The sequence below is a fragment of the Larus michahellis genome, chromosome Z (genome assembly GCF_964199755.1).
Source record: "Larus michahellis chromosome Z, bLarMic1.1, whole genome shotgun sequence".
NCBI lineage: Eukaryota > Metazoa > Chordata > Aves > Charadriiformes > Laridae > Larus > Larus michahellis.
This window is the reverse complement of record NC_133930.1, coordinates 59789605-59801620: the sequence shown is the minus strand read 5'-3', so window position 1 is coordinate 59801620 and position 12016 is coordinate 59789605. Positions and strand designations below refer to the sequence as shown.

At 40.6% G+C, this 12016-nt stretch overlaps 1 protein-coding gene across 1 annotated transcript in view; it reads left to right on the top strand.

Moving 5' to 3' along the window:
• ST8SIA4 (ST8 alpha-N-acetyl-neuraminide alpha-2,8-sialyltransferase 4) overlaps window positions 1-5526 on the top strand; it is a 55399-nt gene extending 49873 nt beyond the window's left edge. The window contains exon 5 of the mRNA XM_074570378.1: window positions 3899-5526. Within this exon, the coding sequence (XP_074426479.1) occupies window positions 3899-4181 (283 nt within the window). The 3' untranslated portion in view covers window positions 4182-5526. The remainder of the gene's footprint in view (window positions 1-3898) is intronic.
• Window positions 5527-12016: the final 6490 nt, after the last annotated feature.

Here is a 12016-nt window from a genome sequence, read left to right as displayed (position 1 = left end):
TTCTTTTTTTTTTAGATGAAAACTAAAGGAGCTAGTGTGTGTTCAAATAAAAGTATTCTGATAGCTTGGAAATATTACAGAAGTGGGACAGAAGTTAAGACGTGTTCCTAGTCTTAAGCATATCCTGTTAATTAGTCCTAAAGACTTTTTTCCTTCATATATAGACCTTACTACCCCATCCTTCCAAATATTATATAGGGCATGTTGCTTATGGATGCGGAGGATTCTAGGCTTTTTATGTACGAGAAAAAAGTTTGTAGGCTTAACTGGTCTTAAGTTTAGCAAGAGTTCCTTAATTCACTGGCAGCAGAAGGGCAGTGTTATGCTACATTTTGATACTACTTTATCCTTAGCCGATTCTTTTCCTATTAAAGTGATTTTCAAAGAGTTGATTAAAGCAGCTTTGTGAGCAGATCATGCTAGAGCAATGGCACAAAGCAGAATAGTCTCCGACACCAGGGAAGGTGAACCATTTTATTTTAAGACAGGTAAAAGTGAGCTTTAATATATTCTCTATTATTTTGCCATGCCCCGTAAAAACTATTCTCACAGTGCTTAAAACTCTCTGCATGGCAGTGACACTGAACAGCAGCCTGCTGGCCGTGCTCTCATTTAGCTGTGGCAATGCAGGGTGTTGTAACAATGCATTCACCATTGATATCACTAGTCTTACTGGTCTTTTCTTTCTCTTTCTAAGGAATATTGCCAGGCAGGATCCAGTCTCTTGAGTGGCAAGCAAGAATTTGAATTCATTTGGCAGTATAGGATAAAGGGGTAAAGGAAGAAAACCTCAAACAAAAAATAACATTAAAGTAGTGAATTAAGTTTGCTAAAAAGGAAATGACAATTTTGTAGAGTGTTTCAGCTCTTCATAAAGTGCGTTATTCCTTTTAACGAAATGGGTTTTTGTGTATGCTCTTTCAAAGTATGGTACCTAGAAAACTGTAAAGTAGATCTCACGCAAACACTCAGCAGTGTTTCTGTGCTGGCTGCCATAGTCTCAGTGTTATTGCTCAGACTTTTAATTCTTTCACACTCTAGATTCCTTGTGTAGCCTCCTGCCCAAGGCGTATCTCAGTAAGAAAAGGACGAATAACGTGTTTTTAATTAAATACATTCACATAAATTGAGAGGGTCAGTTGAAGGATTGTTCATATCATTGATGAGATTAGTCCCTCTGAAGACATGAAAGCACAAGCAAAGGCTTTATTATTTCTGAGTTTGAGGAAGTTATTTTAGCTAACACCTAGAGAAAGCAGACACTGGGTCCAAGAATATAAAAGTGGTTGTTTAAGTAGGTCCCTCTCCAGCTAGTGGCCGTACTGGTGCCAGTTGCCAGCACAGAGGCTTAGAAGAAAGAATATGTGCTCCCATGACCAGCAGTTTAGCAAACTCTTGAGCATCTGCACTGCTGTGTTAGTGAACTTTAACAATTTCTACCTTTTTAGTCAGTTGGTCGTTGTCGTTCAGAACATGCTGTTGCAATGAATTCCACTGTTCAGTGGCGTATTGTATTAAAAAGTACTTTCATCTGTTTATTTTAGACTTACCACTGAATAACTCTGCTGGGTTTTTATGTTGCAGTGCTTGTGTTAAAGTAGTAATTAAATCCCCATTTGCTTCCTTTACACACTACATATTTTTTGAGCTTTCTGCCATGTCCCCACTTAGTTGTTTCTTTTTCAATCTACTCTGTTTACTCTCTCACAAATTACAGAAATATATTCTTCTGATAGCCTATGTTGCTTTTATCTGTCTTGTCCTGTTCTACAATATTTTTGAGAGGGTAATCAAGACAATGTACATCTTCCAGCTTCTCCCACTGACACAGACGTTCCTGAGTAACCCTGAAATCTTTTTATCTTCTTTCTCACAATCTTTTTTCCCTACTCTCTTATTAATGCTAATATTTTAACTTTTTAAATACCATATAAGATTTCTCGGAAAGCTCTTCTAAAAAATATTCTGTCCACGGCTGTAGAAGGAACAGAATTTCAGTGACAGGCAACTGTTTATGAGTTGGTTTTCTTCGAGATAGCTTCTCACTCAAGGAACAGAGCTTGGTATATTATCTTTTGGAGCTATTCGGAGTTATAACTTAGTTTCCTCAGATTCAGTCCTGTCCAGAGAAAGGAGTTAAAAATCCATGGAAATACACACAACGAGATTCTGATCTCATTTATAATTAGAAATCCTGTGGAATTTGTAGATATGGTAAGTAAAGATGTTAAGTATGCTAAAAGATCTGATACTAGAATGTAGCCCATCATATCAGGTGTTCCTTGTCTGAGACAACACATGTCATTTTGAGTACAGCCTTGGGAAAGCACATCTCATGTTGTAGTCTAATCAGAAGTCATCTGTTCCACAGTAGCAGAGTAAACAATTGTCATTTGAATTCCCCAGTATCCATTTAATGCAATGATGATCGGCATCAATTGTTGCATATATTGGTGATTGTAATAGAGTGTTCTCAGAAGATCATTTTAACATTAACTATTTTAAAAATAGATGTCTATGTTTTTCTGTGTTTATTTGAATTTAATTTCTGTCAATAGCTGCAAGAAGTCATTGTCTGGTAGCAACATGCTATTCAATTAACATTTCTGCTGCGATCATACTGATAGTAATACATTCCATTTTTATAAATGTACATGTATCTTGCTAGATGTAGGTGAAAGTCTGGTGGTTTTGACTGTAGGTTAAGCCATAGGTGATATTTCGATCTGGCAGAAATAGGTCCAGTGTTCTTAAAAGCCAAGATATTGACGCTCCATAAACACTAAGACAAATTTAAGTGTCAAAGCAATCTTTTAAGAGTGATTATGGATGTAAAAAACTGATGAATCTCATACTCATCAGGGCAGACTTTTTACATCTTTAATTGCTTTTCTTACAGTTTTCAGGTGTAGAAGGAGTTTTTCCACTCATACTCTGTTCCTCCCTGGTTCCTTTCATTTTTCCAGATCATTACAGGTCCTATCAATTAACTCCTGACACAAGGCTTAAGACCAATGTACAGTACACCTGATTTGGGACTTGTACTGCATTGTAACTGTTTCAGAGCCCAGTGGTGAAGAATTGGCTGCAACTATTGAAGTGTTGTATTAGTGATCCCTCCTGATCAAAAAAGGAATGTTTTATATTGTATCCTGCTCACACTCTGTTTTTCATTTAGTTTCACTTTATTTCAAATTTCTTTTATGCAAGGTTGAGTTGAACTGTTGTTTCTGGCTCAGGAAAACTGTCCCATAGCTTCAGTCAGATCTGTCAACCATTGAGTACAAAACAAAACCTTTTTAAAATTATTAGTGTAAGATTTTGCTTTTCTGTAGACTGCCACAACCAGGAACCGTTACTTACTTAATCACAAGCCAAGTAATTAAAGCTTCACTTCTGTTTGCTTCTGGAAGTTACATTCTTAAGGTGTTATGTTTATTATTTCCATTTACTTTCTATTTAGACAAGTGATCTGTGAAGTAATCACTAAGCCAATCAAATATTCAGTGCTGGGCTGACTCGGTGAGGTGAATTGGATACTGCAAGGGGTCGAAGTTTATAGCGAGAGACTGTTCCCTGATCTGGCTGAGGAGGTTAACTGCAGTTTCCTAGGATTTGCAGGCATCGTGACTTCGTGTTAGGATTAAAGCCTGAACTAAGAACTTAGTTGGCCAGCTTTTCTACAGCCCTGTGTTAAATAAGGTCTCACTTCTCTTCTTGGTGGAATAAAGGTGTGCCAGAACAGTGTCACCATTTATGATCTCAGTTTAGAGAGAAGAAGGAAGGTTTTTCTTATTTATAGTGTAAAATGAATGCGTAATAGATAAAATAAGTTTACAGGATTTATTCACATTGAGTTGTATGAGAGTTTCTTAATGGACTTTTTCTGTCTTTGCAGTTATTGGCTGACAAACAAGGTCCACATTAAACGACCCAGCACTGGTCTCCTCATGTATACGCTTGCCACCAGATTTTGTGATGAAATTCACCTGTATGGATTTTGGCCATTCCCGAAAGATTTACATGGAAAACCAGTCAAGTATCATTATTATGATGATCTGAAGTATCGGTACTTTTCTAATGCCAGTCCTCACAGGATGCCATTAGAGTTTAAAACATTGTATGTATTACATAACAAAGGAGCACTTAAATTAACAACAGGGAAATGCATACAGCAATAAAGCACATGTAAAGTACAAAAAGAAGTCCAGAATACACACTTCATCATAAAGATGTTGTGGAATGGCAATGGGATCCCAGTGAGGCTATGTTTCAATACCTGCTAAGCCATTGGAAAAAGGAATTTTATCAGAAGTACATAACCAGCTATTATACCTGTAAAGTGCTATATAACTAAGCTATCTTGACTGCAAGGGTTCAAGTAAGTGCCACTTTCACTAAGAACAAAGCTTGAATGTATACTCAGTAGTGTTTACAGGATCCAGTGACACATTCATCATGAATTAAAGAAGAAAAATATAGCCTGCTTACTGCTGACTGGCCACTGTGGTTAGACATCCTGCAGAAGAAATCCCCAGTGGATGGAATATTTTCTTCAGCAAATAAACCAGGCTTTGTCAGAAAAGATCATGATGGAATTGAGTAGAGAAAGTGAAGTCCATAAGATCAAGCAAATCAGTAAATGCCTTCAGTCAGAGGACTGTTTCTGATCTTGTATTATAACCTCAGCTTTTGTTGCTGTTTTTCTTATTGCTGTTGGTTGGGGTTTGTTGTTTTTAAGTATTGGAGCCCTTACAGGATTTTGAGGATGTTATGAGTAATTAAAAGTATGTATCTTATGGAGTTGTCTTAGGAAAAAAATTCATAAGGGTGGGAGGGCGGAGGGAAACATCAAATATTTTATCAGTTGTTATTGTGTTGTATCCTGCTGTCACACAACCCTTAACGTCCCAATTGTTTTTCTAGCTACCGCTGTCAATACCCACTACATGGAACCACTCAGAGGCCATATTGATCCATTTTTAAAGAGAAGTTTTTCTGTTGTGTTCAGATTTAAAGAAGTATGAGAAGGTGCCCTTATTTATGGTACCAAAGATTACTCTTACACATTTTTTCCTTTCCTTGAAGAAATGGTGTAGATTTGGTATGATGTTTCTTTGCTGCTGAAGGGAACATATCCTTTATGTTATTTAAATTTTTGAATTAAGCATCTCAAAGCAAAGCGTCTTTACTGACTTTGCATATAGAATTTAGTTCTTCAGAAAAATCAGCAGGAGTAAAGAAATTATTTCATACATTTGAATATATATATACAATTTTTTTTTCTGATTGAAAGGAAAACACAAAGTGTAAAGGAACTCAGGTGACATTGGAATATGTCTAGAGAAAAAAAAAAAAAGACCTAGCCAGTTAAATGGAAAATAAAAGAATTGTAGGTCAAACAGTTCTTTTAAAACATAAATTTCTAATGGTGTTGGATGATATCTTTCTCTAATATACCTCTTTTGTATCAGCTTGATATTCTGATGTGTAATTGACTGAAATAACACAGAGCTGCTTTATCTCACAGTGATTTTTCTGAGCGTCATTCTTGTTTATCCACAAAGCGAAGAATTCTTTCACTGTCGTCTTTCAAAAAAGAGAACAAGAAATTACCCAGGAGGGTAGGAGGTAGGACAGGGTGGAGTGTCACTAACAACATATACTAAGATACACAACCTGTCTGCATATGATATGCTTTAGTGCTAATGGAGGAGGTAAATGAAGAAAACCATGGTTACGCCATTTTCATGTCAGGCTAGCCTAAGGAGAAGGCATGTTGATACCATGTATGGATATCTTCCTGTTATGTTTCCAGCTCTATGTTAGATCCTCATCTCCAAATATGATATTTGGTGTATCTAGTGAATTTTGAACTAGCTTGAGCAATTTCATATGTAGCACAGCACTCACAGACAGTTACTATCTAAAAGTGCCATTTATTACCCATTCTTCCTTTTAAGTTCACAGGTATAACTAGAGGCCTGCGATTATCCAAATTTAGTAGCTAAATCACTGCCTTGCAGTTTTGCCAAACGTCGATGGGAAATAGGAGGTCATTCTGCTATATCTAAGAGACGGAAGCATATTTCTGTATTCACCAGTCTTTTCCACCCAGGACAGTCTACTTTGGCTCTGTGCTGAGGTGTGGGATGTAGTCCTAACATGATCACCACTGAAACCAAGGCATCACAAGGAACCAAACAGCAACACAGACTGGAATGTGTTTAATTTGTTGTTGATAAGACAAAGGGTGTTATTTGTACACTGTGCAAACTTGCAGTTTAAGACACTGTTATTTCCGTGATGAAAGCTGGGCATATTCCTCTTCTTTCTGTTAGGGTTTTGCTGCCGTTGATCTTTTAAAACATATTTCATATACATTGAGAGAATTTCTATTGCAGTAAAGAATTCATAGGTGCCAGTCACACAGAAGCTCAGAGGAGCGTCTGTTCAGCTTTGTCTTTCCGTCTGGGAGTGTCTTATCTTCTTCTCTGTACTGTCAGGCCATCAACAAAAAGGGAATTCAAGTAGACTAAAATATTAACTGACAGGTGATTTTTTTCACCTCAGGGAAGGTTTTAATACAACAGTTGGTTATTTCTCTGAGAGCAAAGTAGACAGAGACACTAATTCCTGTGGTAGTAAAATAAAAGTTACTTGTGTAATTGAATAACTGAAAACAATGAGATGAAGTAGGGAGAGAGATGAGAAAGTTTGCCTTTAGAAGACAGCAGATGAAGAAAAATTTGGCCTGAGCCTGTTTTGTAAGCTTCACATCTGATTCTCTGTGAGTGAAGTTAACTTCAGTACACAAGCCATGGAGTACGAATTTTTACCCTATTACTAAATGTGATACAACAGGGTGATACAGGGCAAGGTTTCTCTGACTGGGTTGGGCACAAGACATGACAGTAGCACCTGCTTCCAAGACAACAGAGTTTGCCCATACCTTGTCAAAACCGGGCATTAACCTTGTCCCCTGCAGGTTTTGAAGCTTCAATACTGCACGCTTCTGGCACCATGAGTCATAGTCTCGTGGCGCTCCACCATCATCCACGCTCACCCTTCTCATAGCAACCTCCCCTCAAACTAGCACCCTACTGAAAGCATAGGGCTCCTCACTAACCCATCTCCTGGCTCACCTGCCTCAGCTTTATCCTTAGCTGAAGTGTAATGTAGTGAGTGGTAGGTTTCAAACCATCCTCTGAGGCAAGTAGCAGTTGAAGTCTTTGACTGTGTAGGTTTTCACAAGCACTAGGAATCATTTTATTGTATTGCTGTTGTATAGGATCTGTGTCCATGTGGAGACCAAAGTTTCTGGGGCTTCCTGGTGTACGGTTTGTTATGCTGCAAATTGTCTGTTTTGAGGTCGTTTGTGACCATCAGTTACTGGTTACTCTAGGGTGACCTGAGATGGGACGTGCCCAGAGCTTTTCTTGTTAGTTTTTTTTCCTGTTAGGTTATGTGGCCTTGGTTGTTAGCCCTCTCACTGCTGGGAAGCTGTAGCAGTGGACTCATTGCAGACACCCTTTCTTATCATTCTCTTTTACCTCCTGGCTCTGTATTACGCTGTGTCTCTTTGTGCTTTTCTATTGAGGCACCCCAGATCCTGAACAGAAAAAAAAATTAAAAAAATAGATTTGTTCCCTTGTGTGACTCTTCTTCCCTGAAGGTGACCAAAGGCTCCGTAGCACCAAAGGCTTATAGCTGCTGTACAGGGACTTTAAAGTGGAATAAATTTCACCTCGTGGTCCTTCACAGGGCAGCAGTCAACAGCTCAAGCCTCCATAGCCGCCTTGGATGATTTCTGTTCATATACATTTGCACTTCCTGTGCTGCCTACAGCACAGATCGGATAAACAGGCTTTATTATAATTACCACTTTTATCATCCAACGCTATCAATGGCTAATAAAATGTAGACAGAATGAAAAGAAGGATCCCTAATATTCTCTTGATATCTGCCCTGGTGAGGAACAGCTGAGGAACAGCCCATCAGTTGAGTGTTCCTCAAATTTATCCTCATATCAGTCATATCAGTTGCCGGCTATGGTTCCTAAATGATTGTTAAAGTAAGAACAGGGAGCTACATCAAGACAGCAGACAGTGTATATTTTTCCAAATCTTATGGCAGCTTTGCATTGTACAATTTTATTTCATTCAGATAAATTTATTGTAAACTGTTTATTAATGTACATGTTAATGTTTCTGTGGCAGAGAGTCTATAATATTTCATAAAAATAATAGATAAATATATTTGATTGTTAAGTTTTCAGCTTTGGGACAGTTCTCTCTCCCACAGCTCTGAGCCACTCTCCAGATACAAGATCTATTGAACCTTTCAGACCTTGTCTGGTTTACATAATCTGATGTATAATAAAGACTGTACCATTCTTTTGTTAAACAATATAAGCAACATGTGCTTGAGGTCAGCACCTTTTCTCTAATTGATTGCAATTTGAAGAAAAACAGGTGTGGGTTCAGTACCTTTTTTTAGTGTTTGATCTAGCAAAGTGCTGAGCACTCTTTACAGTGACTTTCCTGGGAGAGACATGTCCAGGATTTAGATGGGGATCTAGATTAGCATATTTCAGGATATAACTCTGAAATTGCACATTATTTATTTTTAAGAGCACTGTTACTTTGTGTAGGGAAAAGCACAATTGTTCTAAATGTAGATAAAATAAAGGAAGTGTGTTTACAGAGAGCTTCATTCCTGCACAGTACTATTGCTACTAAGCGTATGTAATACAATTTCTGTGGTTTAAAGTATTGATACGTGTTCTGTCAGGATCGTCATGTTTGACACTGTTAATATTATTTCAAGTACTGCTATGGGGATTGGTTTTTATTTGTATAACTGTAAAATAAAGAAGGTGGTTTTTTTCATTTTTTCCGCTGCATTCTGTTCCATATTCCTTTGTAACACAGCTGTGATAATGTTTTTCAATTATGTGCTAATTGTAAGGATTTGTGGAAGGATAGTGTCTGCTCCTTTAAGATGTCTGGTCAAGGACTTTCTCAACACAAATGGGGATATTAAGAAAAGGAGGAAGCCATAAACAAGGACAAGACACAAACGTGACCGACGAATGATAAGGGAGGCAGTGATAAGAACCAAAACTGATCAGTCGCATTAACTGATAAGGATATGTGGAGTGTAGGAATGTTTATTCCAGTAAGATTGTCTGATTGAGGACCTTGTCAAATGGGATACTAAGGAAAAGGGGGAAGCAATAAAGTAAGTGGAGACACAAACCTGACAGGCAAATCATAATGGAGACAGACAAGAAGCCAACCTCATCAGTCACACTAACTGAACGGCTATCAAGAAACTGCAGGCACATGGGACTTTGCGACTGTGAAGGATGCAGACCTGAGGTTCCATGATGTTGGAGGGGAGATGGTGGGATGGTGCAAACTGATGAGGCAATGGGCAGGTGAGGAAGAAAGGAGGAATAAACACGAAAGGGGCCGGTCGCGTGTGAACCAAGACCGGTCAGTACACTTATCTGGCTGAGCCCATCACCTGTTTGGCACAGTCTGGCCTAACTCCCCATTAAATCTTCTTTAACTACCTCTCTGTGTAATCTCGATCTCTGTCCTGTGCGTGTGAGTGCTGCGAGTACTCAGTGCCAGCTGCTGGGGGACCATTGTGAGAGGAGTGAGTGCCAGCTGCTGGAGTCACCCAGGGCTGTGGGTGCCCCTGGTCTGTGGTGTCGGCTGCTGGAGTCAGAGAGGTCCCCGTCCCTCTCTACAACTACCTAAAAGAAAGTTGTACTGGGGCGGGAGGGTTGGTCTTTATTCCCAAGTAACAAGCAGTAGGACAAGAGGAAATGGGCTCAAGTTGTGCTAGGGGAGGTTTAGATTGGATATCAGGAAAAATTTCTTCAACAAAAGGGTTGTCACACATTGGAACAGGCTGCCTAGGGAAGTGGTGGACTCATCATCCCTGGAGGTATTTAAAAGACTTGTGGCGCTTTGGGACATGGTTAGTGGTGGGATGGGCAGTGCTAGGTTAATGGTTGGACTTGATGATCTTAAAGTTCTTTTGCAACCTAAATGATTCTATGATTCAGTGCCAACAGCTGGAGCAGGTGGGGATCTTTAACCTCCAGCCATGGGGTAGGAACAGTGTGTGTCCCAAAACCAGCTGCTGGGGGTCACCATCATGAGTGAGGTGAGTGAGGGGCTCATGGTTGGTGGCTTAAAGAGGGGCGAGTGTCTGTGTCCCCCCCAAGAATGGTGGGCGTGTGGTGTGCATGTGCAACCACCAGCAAACTTCAAGCTGGACCAGCCGGCGAGTGGGGCACCCATGGGGCAAGCAGGGGGGGCCGGGATCGGGGCAGAGGTGTCGGGCGGGCAGAGGGGCTGTGCTTGTGCTCGGGGGATCCGCGAAGGCGGGTGTGCTTGTGAAGCTGGAGAGTGTCCCCTGTGTGCTGCACTAGTGACCTGCCGCTGCCAGCCCAGGATTTGGAGGGCGCTGGGCTGTCTGCTCTCCTGGTCCTGCCCGTCCTCTGTGGGGGTGCTGGCGGGGGCTGCGCCGCCTCTGGGGCAGTGTGAGTGACCGGTGTGTCAGCGTCCTCTCTGTGTGTGTGTGTGTCTGGGACAAGTGCTCAGTTGAACCTGCAAATGGGGAAAGGTCACCTGTGTCCCTCAGCCTGGGAACAGGCCCCGGGTCCCTGGGCACCGAGCTGGGCTCCATCAGCTGGGCAGGAGAGGTCCTGGGCTGGAGCAGCTGGAGGAGGCAGCTGCTCATAATGCCCCATTAATACAACATATTATAAAATGTTTGAAGTTGTTCATGTGAGAACAAAACTTACTCAATGAGGGCCAGAATTAATCTCTGTATACACTTCGGAATTTAAAAGAAAATGAAAAAATAGCTTGTAGAAATCATATACAATACTGCAAAAACCATACACTATGGTTTAAAGCCTACTAAATCAACCATTACCATGTTTTAATTACTAACAGATTTCTAAGCTGTTACCAATCATACTGTGAAAGCAAATACACAACTCCACTCTGGCCAGTGGTGAGAGTGTTGGAGTTGTTCAGCTTGGAGAAGAGAAGGCTCCAGGGACACCTTATTGTGGCTTTTCAGTATTTGAAGGGAGCCCATGAGAAAGTTGAAGAAGGACTTTTTACAAGGGCAGGTAGTGATAGGACGAGGGGTAATGGCATCGAAGTGGAAGAGGGTAGATTTAGATTAGATATCAGGAAGAAATTTTTCACTATGGGGGTGGTGAGGCAACGGAACAGGTTGTCCAGAGAAGTTGTGTATGCCCCATCCCCGGAAGTGTTCAAGGCCAGGCTGGATGGGGCTTTGAGCAGCCTGGTCTAGTGGGAGGTGTCCCTGCCCGTGGCAGGGGGGGTGGAACTATGATTCTGTGAACTGCACAGTTAGCACAGTAGAGAGGCTGTAGTCTCAAAGAAGAAGAATACCTCTTTCCTGGAGACTAAAATGTATTCCAAGGGAAGTGCAATGAGAATCATAAAAGGATAAAGATGGAACGAGAAGATGGAACATAACAAAATAAGAGTAAATGGTTTCAAATGTCCCTCTCCTGAACCCCTAACTGCATGGCATTCGCCTTTTTGTCTCCAGGCTTGTCCATTTGCTCTCCAAGCTCTCTGTTCTTACTCCTCCTGAATCATTGTCAAGTGCAGGATGACTCTGAAAATCTGTGTGTGAAGAGAGACTACTTGAAGCCTGAGGCAATGTTATGTAGCAACGCACCAGTCTGGAAAAAGAATAGTTATTGCAGTATGGTACTCCATGTGGATGAATTGCTTCTCTTAGAAGGATGGAGTAGCCTGGGCAGTGCATCATGGTAATGCTCCCTGCTCTGCTTCTACAGCTCATAGAAGAGTGCTTTGTAATACACAAACAGCATTCAGTGCTATAATAGCTCTAACTCTGTTCCTCAAACAAGTCATCCTATGAGTAGTATGTGTAAAGCCTGATTTTGCAAAGTTATGTCCTGAAGTAACCTCAGCTCCTCCTGTGC